The 18313-nt window shown below is 36.2% G+C and overlaps 1 protein-coding gene across 1 annotated transcript in view; it reads right to left on the bottom strand.

Moving 5' to 3' along the window:
- The window catches only part of LOC131051237 (uncharacterized), a 180087-nt gene that overhangs the window by 143703 nt on the left and 18071 nt on the right, over positions 1–18313 (bottom strand). Inside the window, exon 4 of the mRNA XM_057985654.2 lies at positions 14153–14228. Coding sequence (XP_057841637.2) covers positions 14153–14228 — 76 coding nt within the window. The remainder of the gene's footprint in view (positions 1–14152; positions 14229–18313) is intronic.

The raw sequence follows: 18313 nt of genomic DNA, 5'->3' as shown, positions 1-18313 counted from the left end.
TGTAAGAAGTTCATGGATTGTTGCTAAAGCTCTGGCGAAATTTACACAAGATTTAATGCAAAGTTAAGACTGTTTCTATTTCATTGTGAGTGCATGGTCTCCTTCTTCACCATTTGAATTATTTTGTTATGTTTCTTTCATTTCTCTATAGCATTTTCTAGATAAACATCTAATAGAATCCTCGCTGTTCATACCATTAGGGACTGACTGATTGTCATTCCTTTTGCATGGTTAATCTGAACCCTCTCACATGCTTAGTTCGGTTATTAAACAATTAGTGAATGAATATAAAATTTCTAAATCTACGTTTAATAGCATGAAAACTTAATTTTCCCTTGAAGATCGCACTAGATTCATACAAATATTGTGCTTAAATAGCTGATAGTGTTTAATCTGGTTATTTGGAGGTGTCTTTTTGCTTTTCTTGAATATGCTATCTTAGTTAAATAATTAGATTTCCTGTATCTCTTTTCCCTATCCCTCTTTTTCCCCTTTTTTTTCCCAAGATGAATCCGCAGTCCTGCTAAATTAGTATAAATCCAACTGAAACCAATCAATAACGAGATAGTTAGAATTATAGGGAACTCATCCAGCAATTGCATATCTCACGGTGAGTCCCCTTGTGTTTCTAGCAAAACACATCAATCACTGAGTAATCCCGTAGTCAAGACCTGACAATCAAAACCTTGAGGTTATCCCCTTTGATCAAACACATAAACCAGCATTAGGGATTTCCTTATCTCAAGAGAGGATAGGATACTCAGCGAGCACATTCTATTCTGCGTTGGCCGGATGAAGTCGCAAGTTCAGCGATTTTAGACATGTCAATAGGTGGCATGCCTTTGTAAACATTTGAACAAGTCATCTTCATTCATTTTAGGGAACACAATAAGTCGGCAAACCTTTTGGCTAATGTGGGCATCAATCAGCTTCCCTCTTCTGAAAGGATAACTAACTATAAAGAATGGGAGAACCTCCCCATTCTTTTAGGGTATTTCTCCTCCCATCTATAAATGTGTTTTAAGCCTGGTGTAACAACCACTAGTCTATGATTAAGACAACAGTGAACTGCCTTATTAACTCAACTATGAGTTTGCAATAAACTTACAACTTTAGCTGAAAAGGAAATTAACTAACTATCTAACTACTTTTCATCAAAATATGAAACTAACCAATTCAACTGAAAAAGTAGTTAAAACTATAATTGGGCAGTTAAAAAGAACATACTTCATTTGCTATTAATAAGAAAGAAAATTCAATAAATAATTGAGCTTAAAAGTTCAGAGATTAGAATCATTGAGCTTCCTTCTGAAAACTTTGTAACAAGCTTGGCATAGTCTAGAAGACGGAGAGCATCATCAAGGGTTTTTCCACCCAACCATAGACCTAGCAATCCACCACACACCTTCCAACTAGAAGAGGCCTTACCCTTCATGAGGGTAGCAGACTAAGGACTAGACCTAGTTGCCATCTTGCCATCTAAGCCTAGTGTTTAGAACCTACATGAATCTAGTCAGTCATACACTATATGTACCCCCTAACTAGTATGACCATCTGACTAGTAGGCGTATCTCGTTCTTGTGAACTGATAGTCGCATGCTTTAAGCAGCACCACCTTGGCCAAGGTTTCATCTAACATGCACACAAGTGCTATCAAACTTCACCACCTTTACTTGACTTGTTTGCAATGGAGTTTGTTGTGAGGTATTTACACATCACCCCATTGCAAATGAGGACCCCCACTTTTTTTTGCTTTCCAGGGTAGTGTTAGAGTCCTTAGCTATTAGCCTTTGCATTGAAGAGGTATTGATAAAGAAACCCTTAATCAGGTCTAATCAACAACATGGGTGTTTCCTTGATCATATGGGTGACTTATATATGTTACAATGAGAGGTGACTTCTAGATGCGAAATTTAACTAAGTATGCCAAAATTTCAAGTGCCCCTCTCTCAAAGCGAATTTCACTCTTTTTGCCTCAAGTCGAAGGTGAAATCATAAGCAAGGTGAGTTTTGAGCTCTTATAGTATATAGAGGCATAAACTAAGGCATAAAGTAATAAGACTCAACCCAAAAGTGCATTTTCAAGCTACTTTAAGTGCCCTTAGTTGAGAGTGAAGTTGTTTCTAGAACACACCATGAGCCTAGTATCAACAAACACAAATGATGGAATAAAGGAGAGTGAGCGAGAAATCATTAAGTGTCAAGTTTCACTTCACTTCATGTGCACACCATTTGGAGCGAACTTCATGTGCTCAAGACTCAAAGCGAAATTCCTCCTAAGACCTCATGTTGAGCATGCCATGACGTATTGAAGTTGGGAAAGTGAGTGTAAGTAAGCAAAGAGGAGTTACAGTGTTGATTTTTAATGAACTTCAAGTGCTCCTTTGGAGCGAATTTCACTTCATGTGCTCTTTGATTAAAGCGAAGTTTCCATTTAGGCCTTCCATGAGGTGAGTTTGACATGTTTTTATGAATGAATGTTTAAAAAAACCCAAGGTTTGAGTCGATGAAGCAAAGTAAAATTATTGAGAGCAAGTTTAGTTCTGATTTGAAATTCATTTCAAGTGCATGCAAATTGGAGCGAACTTCAAGTGCATGCAAATTGGAGCGAACTTCAAGTGCATGGATGTTGGAGTGAACTTCAGGTGCATGGATGTTGGAGCGAACTTCAGGTGCATCAAGGTTGGAGCGAATTTCAAGTGCATCAAAATTGGAGCGAACTTCATGTGCACGATCTTTGGAGTGAACTTCATGTGTGTTTGATGCTTATTTGTTTGTTCTGCAGGAGATGAAGAAAGAAATCAAGGGGATCACGTTGGAGGAGGATCAAAACAAGTGTGTTGAGGAGGAAATTTCAATGCCAAGGTCAAAAAAACGTCCTCAAGAGGAAAACTTCATCAGCAAATACAAAAACATCAAGGATGGTGATTGCAGAGAAAAAGCAGGAAGATTGTAATATTCACACCACCATTCAAAGGAGAAAACTTCATTTACAAGCACAAAATGCCCAAGAGGAATCTCAACTCTCACCTCACCATGGAGACATGAAGAGATCAAAGGAGTACGAGGGAGAAATCATACAATCACCCCAAGGGAAGCAAGGATGGAGGAAGGACTCAGCTACATCAATGCTTCCCAGCACCACTACTTTGAGCGAACTTGAAATGTTGAGTATCAAGAAATATCTCTCGACATTCCTTCATGATGACGAATCAAGGCTACAAGTGCAAAGTCGAGATGGCATCCTAGTCACTACTCCACTAATTCATGAAGTTCCACATCAACATGTCTAGATGCAATGTACTTGACTTGTCCATGATGGCACAAACTTCGAGGCACCTACCCTCGTTATCCATTGGTCGAATATTCCAAAGATGACATGTGTCAAAGTGTTGTAATTATTTCATTGGCCAGAATTGAGTTTGTTGTAACAAACCCTAATTAGGGTTTTGATTGTAAAATCTTAGTCGTTGATCTCAAATTGATCTAAGCCATTGAATTGTATTAAGAGCATTATAAAAGGCTCAAGCTCTTCATTTGTAAAGGTTAATAGTTAATAGATAGTTTTAGAAGAATAGAGTAGAAGAGAATAGTTCAATAGCAGATGGCAATTAGAGTAGAAGTTAGATTAGGAGAAGGCAAAGATTATTGCCCAAAACCTTGTTGTAAAGAACAATTGATTTCATTTAAGTCATGGTGAATTTGATTTGTTACTTCAACAATTTGCATGGTCTTTACCTCTCAATTTACTTTCATGTTGATTAGATTGAATGGAGGAATTTGTTGAATGCATTTGTGTGGAATTCGTTTAGTCCATACCACTAGCCTCTTGCTGATTGTAAGTGTGCCTTGCATGGTCAACTAGAATGATATGAGCTTAACTTCGAATTGTTATATATCCATTGTTTATGCATTGACTTGAATGGAAATGATTTGAACATCTCCGCATTGCACTTTAGAAGATTGCACTGAGCTTGTGTCAAATCATTCAATTTGACGGTGAGACCATGCCCAGTAGGATTCCATCTAATCATTCACCTACCTTCTTACATTCCAGGTCTTAGAATAGATTCTCTCAACCCTTTCCTTTTGTCCTTTTTTTTCAAACCCAAGCTAGTTTAGGACAAAAAGCATCACAAGATTGCATCATCAGATGATCGAGTTCTAGTGATTCAAGCATTCAACAATTCAATGTAAGTCCCCTTGTGATTCTAACATAATCACATCAAACCATTGAGCTTATCCGCACGTCGTGACCCGACATAATCATCAGCATTTGAGTAACTTTGTTCAAGAGAGGATAACATATTTTTGGGTATTTTATTTTGTGTTCGCATGTGCATGAAAAACACATCAACAGAGTTCATTTCCACATATAGGTTTCTCAACAATAGGTCCAACTGACCCACAGTATTACAACATTAAAACCTTTAGTTTCCTGACAGCTGTCATTAACAATCTATATGACCTTTAAGGGAAAATGACACATATAGTACAGCCTCTATTGTAAATCCAACTCATACTGACCCACAGTCAACAAAGGTTCTGCTAAATACATCTCAATTGAAACAAAGAATCGGTTCCCACTGAGTTACTTTTAAACTAAAGCACAGTTCATTATTAATCAGATTAGGCATGTTCATCCTTATACCTTAAGGCCTTTACCTACTTAATGATGAAATCCCCTCATTAATCTTAAGACCTGGCTCAAAGGATGATCAGAAACTTGGTTCAATGTTTTACTAAAGATACACTCAAGCAATCAACTGAACAATACGTAACGATATTAACGCAGCAAAGATGATCCGCATAGCGGTTATATATATATTATCTTTGATTGAGTTTTAATTAATATAGAGACCACAAATTCACTGCTCTGCCATACCATTAACAGGGTATACAGATTGATCTTCATTCTGCTGTCAAACCTTCTTTTAAAAAGATCGAATAATCTTAAAGCAATGCACTATTCGTGATTAAACACATTCAAATATTCAAATCATTATTATCAAAATGCTAGAACAGAATCGATACTTTCGTATTCATCTTAGACTGAAAGAAATTTAGCATGCTTGAAGTTCAGCGATGCTATATAAGTATTGCCTCCTCTTAAAGGACAATCCCTTCTACCCTTTGGATCACCTCAAGACAAAACCACGTTCTTCTAGACTATGCTGCGATATTTTCAATATACTCCTCAAAAGAAAACAGATGTCTATGGTATTAAGCAGAGAATGTCAATGATCGATGGCATTGAGATGATATAAATGTATAGCAGGGAAGGTCGATGAGCATTAGCTATGATATATTATGAATGCAATGCAGGGAAAGCCGATGATAATAGCAGAAGAGATTATGATTGAATAGCAGAAAGACTAGTATTCCCCCATCATAGAGATTGCCAATCATTTGCTTGTGCTTAATCGACGCAAGGTTCACTATGTGAATAATGAGGAGCGAGAGTATTTCTCTCCAATAATCAATTCACTTCAAGATCACAAGGACAAAGAAAACATAATCCATCTTGTCGGTAGTTAATGCATGCCAACCTCAAGTGGTGGTGTGAATAATGTCTCCGCCTACCTCTTATTATCATTAATAAACAAGCTTTGGATTATTAGCCGATATCATATTCCCATTAAGCATTAAACATAATGAATATATATATATGAGTTATATCTCACACTTACATCAATATGTATATACATGTATATATACACACATCTTTTCATAATAATTGGATGTATGTATACATATACGCATATATGTATATGTATCTATGTATGCTATATACATTCATGTCTGGATATACATTTATATACAAGCTTAAATATATAGTTAATATGGTTATCCATTTGATGATCAAAAACAACTCAATTTATATTTTACTAAAATTATTAAGCTCAAGAAAAACAACACACACCTAGCTCAAAAGGACAGTTAATAGATAAGGCTGACCACCTACCGACTGACAAGACACAATGACCACCTAAAAAGCCAAGGTGACGACCAACTTCTTAATCACTTATCTTAAGACTCAAGGCTTGATGGCAAGTTTGGTCTCTTCCAAAGTCTACAATCCTCTCCTTGATGATACTCTCCCTCCCTCTTGAGGGCATTGCTTATCTTGCATCCACTTGGTTACATGAAAATGATTTAAGTAATCTTATCTTATCATTAATCATTATATATAAAGATAAATATAAACATTGCCAAAATGATCATTCATGTCTAACTACTAATTTATTTTTATAATTACTCATCCACATGGTAGAAATAAAATATCAATGATTGACCATACATGCAAGTACATCATCAAAATAAAACCATAGTTGAAAGAAAGATGTAACACTTGGACTCAAAGGTATATCCCCGATATGCAGGCATAATAATTATTCTTTAAGATTGATTTGTTCTCATTTCTTCATTATATTTCAGCTGAGAACAGTTTGCATTTGACGTGCCAATTCATGTTGGAGCATATGATTGGGTGGAAATAGAATTTTTCCCTTGTTTTGATTTGCAGAAAACATTCTATGCAGATTTTGCAATGTGCATCCAAGCTTTGGTTCTCTGTGAAATCTCATGGCGTGATTCTTCCTGTCACAACTTTCCTTATGGAGAATAGTTGTCTCAGACCAATGGCTTCAGATACCTTTGTGATTTTGAATGTTGATAACTGACTCTAGGGCAGACTAGGATTTGGAAAAAAAGTACTCTCGAAGCCAAGGCCTCAATTTTGATTAATTTCAAGGATACACTAAATGTCTGTGCTCCTAATTCAATAATCAAAGAGTGGATCTTGAACAAAGTTCTACTTTCTGCAAATAGTTATTCTATCTGAGAGTTTGGACTTTGGAAGAAGGAAATGCTGGAGCAAAAAGGTTCTTGTAAGAGGTTTGGCTAGGGAAATTCAGCTCTGCATGGGGAGATTCAACCAATTTATGTTCAGAAAGAGGAACTGGTTTCCTTCTGTCAATATTTTGTTATGCATATAGATGGACTGCAAGTCTGCAAGTATTCTCAATGTGTGTCTCAAAATTTTCAATTTGTTTACTCTTCCTGTTTTCTCTAAAGATGGCTTGATTTGGGCTATGAACCACTCTAATTTAGAACCTGGAGTTTAGGTCGTTACAAGGGTTGAAGCCAAAGGAAGAATTGGAGAAAATGATTAGTGATGCATAAATATTGCACCTACTGATGGTATTTAAGGGCCATCTCTTTCTCATGGATAAGATTTGGTCATTGTTTTTTCAATTTAGGCACACTCATTGGAATGACCGCTCCAGAGTGGTGGATTTTGGTGCTAAGGCTTTTTTGTCCTTTTGTGGGATTGGTTATTGAGCTATTAGACCATGATCCTATCAATAAAGAAGATTTCATATGATTTGAAATTGGTCATTAGTGGTCGTTTTTGGTGTCTAAGTTATTTGCATATTGTATTTGAAATTGATACATATAATAGAGACAAAAGGCTCTATTTATTAAAGATTACAAGACGATGTTTCTAAAAAGAAACAATCATAAACAGTAGAAACAAAAAGTTTATAATATACAAAATGACCATTAAATAATATAACATTTTATTACTTTATTACCCTCCCTTAATGGTCATTCTATCAACTACACCAAGTTGCCTCCTAAATTTTACAAACTTGTCTAGGCTTAGAGACTTAATGAGAATGTCTGCAGTTTGGTCCACAATTGGAACATACTACAGAACCACAGTTCCATCTTCAACAAGTTGTCGAATGAAATGACAATGAAGTTATATGTGTTTGGTTCGATCGTGAAAGACTGGATTCTTGGCAAGTTTTAGCACCCCTTGATTGTCACAAAACAAGGGTGAAGGACCTGCTTGAGACATTTTCATGTCAGAAAGCATCCTCCATATCCATACTGCCTCACATGTTGCTTTAACAATTCCCTGAAACTCTGCTTCTATCGAGAAAAGAGTTATTGACTGCACCCATACCAAGATTCAAGACATTTTAGGAGTAGACTTCCTGTCATCAGCAAAACCTGCCCAATCTAAGTTTGTAAAACCAATCAGTCAAGAATCTTTGCTTCTGTTGTATAGAATGCCAAAGTCAGGTGTCCCTTTCACATATCTTAGCACATGCTTCACTACAACCCAATGTTCTTCTTTAGGGGCTGTCATGAAACGAGATATGTAGCTTACAGCATAACTAACATCAGGTCTAGACTCTGTCTGCCAACTAGTTGCCTGAATGTAGACTCATTCACCACAGATGAATTTGATTTGGCTAATTGTTTCAGCCCTTTCTCCATAGGTGTAGATGAAGGTTTGCAATCTTTAATCTTGAACTTATCTAGTAAACTACTGGCATACTTTGATTGAGCAATGAAAATGCTGCCACCTGTTTGTCAAACCTCTACACCGAGACAAAGATGTAGAAGTCCCAAATTTGTCATATCAAATGCTTGACAAAAAATTTGTTTAATTTGCTCAAACAAATGTTCTCTACTACCAGTAATGATGATATTATCGACATAAATGACAAGAAAAATGATGTCATTACTAGCACTCTTGACATATAGGTTGGGATCCGAAGGAATTCTCTGAAAGCCCTATGCAGCCAAGTATTGATCAATCTTAATGTACCATGCCCTGGGGATTTGTTTTAGGCCATAAAGAACCTTGACCAATCTACATACCTAGTGCTCCTTACCTGCAACCTTGAAACCTTGAGGCTGCGTCATGTAGACCTCTTCCTCCAAATCACCACTAAGGAAGGCAATCTTTACATCCATTTGATGAACTTTCCAGCCAGACTGTGTTGCAATGGCTAGGAACAGTCAGATGGTGCTCATCTTTGTTGTAGGAGCAAAGGTTTCCTCATAGTCAGCACATTCTCTCTGTGAGAAGCCTTCAGCCACCAACTGAGCTTTGTATTTATCAAGTGTTCCATAAGCTTTGTACTTGACTTTATAGCAGCCAATGGGTTTCTTCCCTAGTGGAAGATCTGATATAACCCAAGTGTTATTCTTGAGAGGACTATGATGTTTAGCTCCATAGGCTTTCCCATTTAGGTTTACCTTTTGCCTCTGAATAAGTCTGGGGTTCATAAACACTCAGAATGTTGGCCATAAGAGCAAAATTGACTGTATTCTTCTTCTTGATCTTGCCTCTAGAAGATCTACCCTCGATAAGCTCATCATCACGAACATCACCGATAAGCTTTTCCCACCACTTAGGTCAAAGAGAAGAACCATCTCCTTCCAAATCAAGTGAATCAACATGATTTGGGCTACTTGGAATAAAATCATCTGGATGTTGATCCAAGTTTTCCTAAGGGAACTTTGGTGGAACAATATCATGCCTAGGAGATCCCACAACTTCAAGTTCAGAATCATAAGAATCCCTCCCTTCAAATGGAGCTAGTCGAAGCCTAAAACCTATATCTTTTGTTCCAAAGACTAATCTTCAGGATGCTGGATGGGAGAAGAGAGCGAAAAAGGCCCACTTTCTTCATCAAAAACCACATCTACACTAAATCTGAGACGATTAGTGTCCACATCAATCAGCCGATAGGCCTCATGATTGTCATTGTAGCCTATAAGCATCAACTTTTGAAATTTGGAATCCAGTTTTGTTCGCTTGGCATCTGGATTCCAAACATATGTTGTCGAACCAAAAACCTTGAGGTGGCCGCTCAACAACACCATTCTACTAAGGGGTATAGGTGTGGTAAGTTGAAGTTTGATACTGTGTTTCGCACAAAAGTTCGTGAATTCAATGTAACAAAATTCACCCCCATTATCTGACCTAAGAGTTATGATTTAATATCCTGACTCTTTTTCAACTAAAGCATAAACTGCTGAAATTCATTAAACAGATTTGATTTTGCTTTGAGAAATAACACCAACATTTTTCTACTAAAATCATCGACAAACAGAAGAAAATACATGGCATCAATGATCGATGCCATATTCATTAGTCCACAAACATCTACATGAACCAGTTGCAATACCTTGGATGCTCTCCAAGCTTGCCTATCAGAGAATGGAGTTTGATGTTGCTTCCCTACTTGGCAAGCTCTGCATACACCATGCGTCTTCTATAGAATCTCAGGCAAGCCTTCTACCAGATTCTCCCAAGCCAACTGAGAGAGATATGATAGGTTGAGATGCCCATACTACTGATGCCAAAGAGTACTTATGGACGAACTCTTCACAGCCATTGCAATCTCCTGAGACTCTCCAATACAATTAGCCTGTACAATACATGATCTTCGAGGCCAACAACAATTGTTTTCTTGGACTTCTTATCAACAATGTGGCACTTGTGTGCACTAAAGACGACATCCAACTTCAGACAATGTTGCATCATCTTACTAACAAAAAGAAAAATTCAGCTCATGCCCAAAACATAGAATACGTTGAGAAATATGAGATTTCTCCCACCAAATGTAATATGTACATTGCCCTTGCCAACAGCTGCATACTCTTCACCTCCTCCAAAGATCACTAAATCAAAGCAAGCCATGTACTCCATGAAACAATCTCTTTTGTGCATGAGATGTCGAGAAGCTCCAAAATCAATGTACCAGGCAAATGATTTAACCTGGTTTGCTGGTCTTTTGGCCATAAATGCGTAAAAGGCAGACTCCTTATGCTCAGTGTGCTCTACAACATGGGCCTTCTATTAAGACCCTCCTTGGTTAGAATTCTCAACAGCCAACCGTTTTCTACATTGTTTTTTCATGTGGCCAATCTTACCACAATAATGACATGTGATAACTTTCTTGGATTTTTTCGAAGGTTTGCTTTGTCCTTATGGCTGAAAGGACTTGCCTTTGCCTTTATCCTTGGCTTTGGCAGTAAACGCTTGTTTTGCATTGGATGATTCACTGCTACTCCCAAACTATTGTTTCCATATATCCTGTCGTAGAAGCTTGTTGCACAAGTCATGGAACTTCAGGTCAACATTCGTGGATGTCATGTTGAGTGTTTCAATTAAGTGTTCATAGGATCGTGGTAAGCTTTTCAGCATTACAACCACCATATCCTCTTCTTCCAACTTGCAACCAATAGCCTCCAGTTGATCGCATATATCCTTGATCTTCGTAAGATGCTCCTACAGAGACATTCTTATCGTCCATCATGATTGAAAAACCATATTCTTTAAAAAAAATGCTTGGCTCTTGTCTGATATTTCATGGAGATCCTTCAGATGCGTCCAAATCTCCAAAGCAGTCTTGTCAAATGGCACTTGTGGAAGCATTTCATTAGTGACCGACAACTTAATGGGCATAACCGCTTCCCGATTATGCTCATCCAGCTTGTTCTGGTCTTTTCTCGCTGCCGAGGGACGTGCAATCTTACCCAAAACAATTTGGTCTAGACTCTGGTATTCCAAGATTGTGAGCATGTGTTGTTTCCACATGTTGTAATTCTTGTTGTTGAACCACTAATTATTCTCCATTATAACATTAGTCAACAACACGATCCCTCCTGCTTTCCAATGCACGAAAAACAAGGTAAAAACTGTAGCAACAATGAATTTAAGAAACAAGGTTGATTTTTTTGGTCAAAAAAATCAGTCGAAACCTTGGCACAAATTTTGAGGCACAGATCTCGAGGCAAAAAAATCAGATTTTATTAAAAATACAATCAAAAAAGATGAAACCCTTGAACAATTTTTTGTGGAAAAATATAAAAACCCTTCATACAGACTTCAAAGTCTAATGGAAACCCTAGTTGTTAGTCAAAGTGCACAGAATAGCATAAAAAAATGTAGAAACCCTCGCTCGGAGTATAAATGCTACCAAAAACCCACAATTTTTTTCGAAAATTGCCAAAAAAATCCATCAAAAACTAGAGGTCGCACATTTTTACAGGTTCAAAACCCCCTACTTGCATGGTATTATAATGGCAGACATCACACGTAGACAAGTCTAGGAGACACTCAAAAATATGACAAAAAACACTTGATTTGCTGTATCGAGCAGAATAGCCACAATTTTTTTTAAAATCAATTAAGAAAAACAAGTAAAAAATCATGCAGAAACGAGAAACTCGTAGATGCAGAAGAAAAAAGTTCCGACATAGAAGAAAATCACACGACTTATTGTTGGAAAAGACGAATAGATGAAACCCCGTCACGAACCCTGGCTCATGGCGCAGAACAAACCAAAGAGGCACGAAAAAAAAGGGCACGATTTTGTTTAAAAAATTGTTGATCTAAAGAACTCATGGCCAGAAAAAAGACATCGAATTGTAGACCTGTCTTCATGCAAAAACACAGAAGAAATGCCAGCAATTTTTCACAAACTCGATGTGATTTTTCATGAAAAAACGTGATTCTGGAACCTGCAATTTTCTGTCCAAAAAACCCTCGATTCACTTGAAACAGACCCTCAATTTTTATTTGAAATAAAAATCGAAAAAAAACTTCTGAAACCAAGTTTTAGGATCACCACAAATTTTTATTTATAAAAAAATTCCCTTTAGCTCTGATACCATGAAATTGATACATACAATAGAGATGAAAGGCTTTATTTATTAAAGATTACAAGATGATGTTTCTAAAAAGAAACAATCGTAAACAACAGAAATGGAAAGTTTCTAATATACAAGATGACCATTAAATAATATAACATTTAATTACTTTATTAGTATTTTACTAGTTTTAATAGCTTTTATTATCTTTTAAATCCTCAACGAATCAAATAAAAAAACATTTATGAAGAACCAACAAACACAACACCATTGCCTTCTATGGGGGTGTGCTCCTTTTAATTGTTTAGATCTAAGCTTAGAATTTGCAACCCGAAATAAGCTTTTCCAAAAAAATTTGATTGCCTACAAAGGAAACCAAGTATTGAACTATTACAAAGAGGATAAAAAAGAAATAATCATTAAACATCCAAATAGTTTGAAGTGGGGTATGAACAATACCTCAAATCAAACCAAGGCTATTAGATCAACTCCAAGATCTATCTAATAATAGAATTTGAACCATCAATGGTTTAGGAATCTAAGGGACTACAATGGAAAGCGTCCTATAGGCAAATTTTCAATGCCCATTCTGAAATGGATATTTTTCCCAAGTGTTCCCCCAATCGGTCATTTGCTTTGGGAAGTACCATTGCCCAAAGTGGAAAACAATCATATTGGATGTTCCCTTTACACAAGCCCCCTCCACAATAAGAAAGGAAAGAAAATTAACAAATAGACTAAAGCTCCAAATTGCTTGTTTCCAGAAAGAGTAGACTCTTTGTCTCACAAGGAAAAGGCATAAGTGTTCACCTTTATAAGACAAGATTTCTAATATGACTGTGTTGTTCAAATGGTTAGCTCTCATGTTCCTTGGTTTAAAAGTTTGCCACAATATATCCATCATTCTCAAAATTATACCAAAATCGTTGGAGACATGCTACAATCCTCCAACTAGTGTAATATCATCTAGCACTCCCTATGAATTGTAAGTCATTGTGACTATTCGACTAATTTCAAGTCAACCTACAAACAACATTGAATAGAAAAAGGGTCATAGACACAAAAGGAGTATTCATCAACTATAAAGTTAAACCATAGGACAACTGCCTAGTGATATGATAGGATGACCTTAGCAAGCCAGCTGCTTGTAAGGCACTAGTTAAGGTGGCTAGTGAGCAAACATGCATATTGGGACATACCTAATTTGGTCTCTTTCACAATCAGCTCATATTCTTATTTGCAAATAATCTAAACAAATATAGTTGAATACAAAGTAAATTACCAATACTTATAGGAAAAGGAAGTGTTCACTCGATCCTAGAGAAACTTTCATTTTGCAATTGAAAAATCTACAACAAAAATGGTGTCTTCAAAAATGAACCAAAGACCTTAACTAATAAAGAAGCATATGGACAACCGAATGCCATTTTACAAATAATATATTGTTCTTTTCATCTAAGTGGACAAAAGAAAGAAAGTTGTACCACAAATAGTAACAAACATTACATGAAAGTAACAAGGATATCAATATATTCCTTATCTTATAATCAACAAATGTATTCAACATGCCATCCCTGAGAGAAAGTTGTACCACAAATAGTAACAAACATTACAGTAAAGTAACAAGTTAAAGTGAACCTGTTCATTGGCATAGCATGCCCATTGGGCAATAGGTAGAACACCCAACCTGGTCATCAGCATGGTGAGCAACAAGTAGCACACCTATCCGATATTGCATGCATTTGTCCTTCAGGATCTTATACCTAAAATGAGAAAAAGAATGTAAATTGGTTAGCACATACAACTATGAGAATTTTGCTTGCCATTCTCTATAAGGTCAAAAACACTTTAAAGAATACTTTTAGGATTTAGACATAATAAAAACATGGCAAGGACAAAACTTTTTAGTTGAACCTAAAACTCAACACAAACTTCATATATTAAAAATATATATAGACTCATAAATAAACTTCAATTGCACCCAAAATACTGTTAAAAAAGCATAAAATATAAATCTACAAAATGCATAGTAGGTATGTTTTCTATTTGTTTTAGACCTACATTACTAGATTCGATATCTAGAGCCCGGATGCGGGTCCGGTGTGGCTCTAGGTTCACTGCAGCAACAAAGGTGCACTTCTAACGAAAATCAAAGAGCAGGAAATGAAATTCAAAAAGCCTTGACTCCATTCATTTGTGCCCTGATCATTCATCCGTGCCCTGCAATGAAAATTAATACCCTTGCGACAAAAATGAAGTCCTCTAATAATAGTCGAACAAATTATTAGAAATTAACAAATTTAAATTAAAATTTTGATACATCTTTCTTATAATATTATCAAATTTAACAATATTGTTTTATTTTTATTCATTTTTAATTTAATGTGTGAAATATTTATATTAATTTAAATTTAATAATAATATTATTTTATTTTAATAAATGATACATTTGACTATTTTATTTTGTGATATAATTTGATTTCAAATATATATATATATGATTTTTACATTGTTTTTGTACTAACAAACCCGAAACTAAACCCAAACTCGAACTGACAACTTAGTTTAAGACCAAAAAGGAATATAATGCACATCATGGTGTCATGTGATGATAAATTAACATCATATTACAAATCCATAAAATATTTTACACACTTCTCTACCCCCGAAATTCCTCATGGTCATTAGCTGCAGCCTTCAAATGGACAATAAAAATTTCATCCTCATGCATGTCATCATCTTGTACTACCCATCTTGACGCATTTAGTTGAAGTTGCATAAATGTACCGCTGCCTTGTCCACTGCATACCTCTCAAAATTAGCAATCTACTCCTCGGTAAATAACTTACCTCTCAAAATTAGCAATCTACTCCTCGGTAAATAAGGGCTCCCCATATCCGATAGTCCAATCAAAATATGGATCAAGGGCATTCAAGTCATTGCATCATGAGGCTCTTTCCCTTCCATCATTTTAATGTAGACACAAAGATTCTCTTGCAAAAAAAAGGTCATTGTGTCGTGCCCTTGCCTTATTAACATTTTCCACGCCATCCTTAGGATGAGTTCAAATATAGATATTCAGAAAATCATTTTATTAATAAGACTTCACGATTTTTTGTAGAAATTAATACATTAAGCCAGTGATTATCTTCATAGGAAAGATGAGAGGGCGGCAATCATCTAAAAATAAAAGGCAGCAAGTTAACTAATGTAGCGATTAAATAAATATACAATGAAGCCTTAAATAACAGCCAAACCTAGGCATTAGCAACTAAGGCCGACTAATATTAAAAATAGAAATAATAATAATAATAATGGTTATTGGAAGAGTGTTGACTAAGCCCAGGAAAATAAATAATTATTGGCAGATTATTCTAAATGGTCAACCTGGCTGGGAAGAAAAAATGACTATCATGCAGTGACCGACTAGGCTAACCGCTAAGGGATTAGGCAACATTCAAATAATAATTTCTTTAACGCTGACTATGTATTGTTAAAGGCAGCGGTCAGTTGGAAGAGACATCTCCTTTCAAGAACAAGAGACCCTTAGTAAGAGTCACAACCCTACATGTCTCTTAAGGGATATAAGAGGAGAGACTCTCATTGGAGAAGGGGCATCTAACATGACAGAAATAAGTGTTTGGATCAGCAAAGAAGTAAGTGGATCGAATGACAAGGAAGATACGAACAGATTGGTAAATTAAGAAAATCTGTCATTAAGAATACAGCCATACCTGATCTAGTGAACATTGTGGCATGCAAGGATATATGTTTAATATGTATGCTTGGTGTATGCAGCATTATAATTATTAAATGCATAATTCCTAATATATTAGATATAGGCAATAATATGTAATATCTATTTTATTGCTGCAATCAATCATGACAAGGTTAGTAAGGGAGCACAAGAAGCGAGAGCAGAGATGGAACCTCCTTCAAAGTAGACCACCCCATGCTGGATGTCCAATGTGCCTACTACTTGAGGCCAAGGGGTGCAAAGTCATGCTCTTGGGCTTAGAGGAGATGGTTTGGGTGCCCTATTGCAACTTCCTCTCCATCCTATGCATTGATTGATTGTGGACATACTTGCATGTGGGTTGAAGTAGCACAAATAGGGAAGGCAAAAACAAGCTCCCCCATTAAGTAGACCACCCCATGCTAGATGTCCAAACTTACTCCAAAGTGTTTGCCACTTGGGGCCAAGGGGTGCAAGGTCACACCCTTGGCCCCCAATCGTGTTTCCTCATTCAACCCTCCAATATTACTATATTTAAGTATGTTGCCTATTTATTTAAGTTCAATATAATTTAATGTTATCACTAATGATCATTGATGCAATTGTTAATAGATGCAATTATTTGTTATTAAACCCTAACCCTAATTAAATAAATTGGCCTTATGAATTACATCTCCTATGTTGACTGACACTATTGCAAGGTTTACACCAAATTCTATTAGTGAGTTGCCTTAAACTTGTGATTTTAGGGCAAAAGGAAGAACCTTCCTAAGTGGGGACATTACACATTGATACACTTTTAAGTCAAACTTGTGATTCTTTGTGAGGCCTCGATAATGCTTCGAGTATACTTGTGCATAGAAATGTTACAAGGCTAGCACGCAATAAAGATGACTAGGCTCTAGAAACTTTATATTTTTTCACAATAATATTCCCACCATAAATATGAAAGAACATTTATAAGTTATTAAATAAACTAGATTTTTTTTTATTTTTTTTTTTTAATGGAGGTCCAAACCTACGAGCATAGTAGCCCAGAAAGGGCACAAAGCCCACGAGCCACCAGCCCAGTGAGGGCCTTCACAGAGTAGTTTTTGCCACCCGATATGGGAGGCATGAGCCTATAGGCTGAAACCTCTTCGGCTAAGAGCCAAGGAGTGAGGGGTATCCATTCTGCCAAATTCGCCTAGGGCACGATCCCAGCCTCATCCCTTATGATGTCGGAGCCTTTGCACTCAACAAGACTTGATCCCTGGTGGGCCCATTTGGAGCATTCAACTTCACTAGTAGGACAAGGGCCCATTGACAATAAACTAGAATTTTGCCTTTTAAAGAAGTTTAGTATCTAAGTTACTATGATTGAAGGGCTCATATTTTTACCTAATTATTGGGTCTTCTCCTTTAAAAGCATAAAGATAAATTAAAAAAAAAAACTATTTGTAATTCATCAAGATTTGTGTTTTTTAGGGTTTTAATATGCATCGTTCTCTCTACATGTGTTGAGGCCATCAATAACTTCCTCATCAACTTTAAAGGAATAAAAGAATCAAACTTGAGGTTCAAGCTATGGTTGTTGCACATATAAGTAGGTGGAGTTGTTTGCTCCACCTCTAATCAATTATGCACCAAAAGGATTCATATTTTCTTTTATTTTTCCACAATAATGTCGGATGGCCTCCTTGGCCTTGTCCATGGCCTCATATAGATAACCCATTAGATATTTTTGCCATCCACTAAGTGTAGAACCCTAATAAAAGTTTTAATTTTTTTAAGTTAAAAGCCATACAAATTACAATGATATCAAAAAATAAGTAAATAATAAATCTAAGAATTTAAAATCTTTAAGTTTTAGAAACTTATAAAGTAATGGAGACATTACTTTGTAAGTTCGTCATCATAAGTTTAAAATTACCTTAAAGATTGCATCTATGCTCTTAGAAACAGGTCATTAAAAACAATCTTCATGACCCTTTCCCCTTCAGCCAGTTGGAATATGGTGACTCAAGTCTCACAAACATCAACTTAAGAGACATTAGACAATATAATGTGATAAATTTGGTGAGAAACCATGCAACTCCCAATGGCACAAGCTCACTTATGAATTGCCTCAAA

This window comes from Cryptomeria japonica, chromosome 6 (genome assembly GCF_030272615.1).
Source record: "Cryptomeria japonica chromosome 6, Sugi_1.0, whole genome shotgun sequence".
Lineage (NCBI taxonomy): Eukaryota > Viridiplantae > Streptophyta > Pinopsida > Cupressales > Cupressaceae > Cryptomeria > Cryptomeria japonica.
This window is presented reverse-complemented; position numbering and strand designations above follow the sequence as displayed.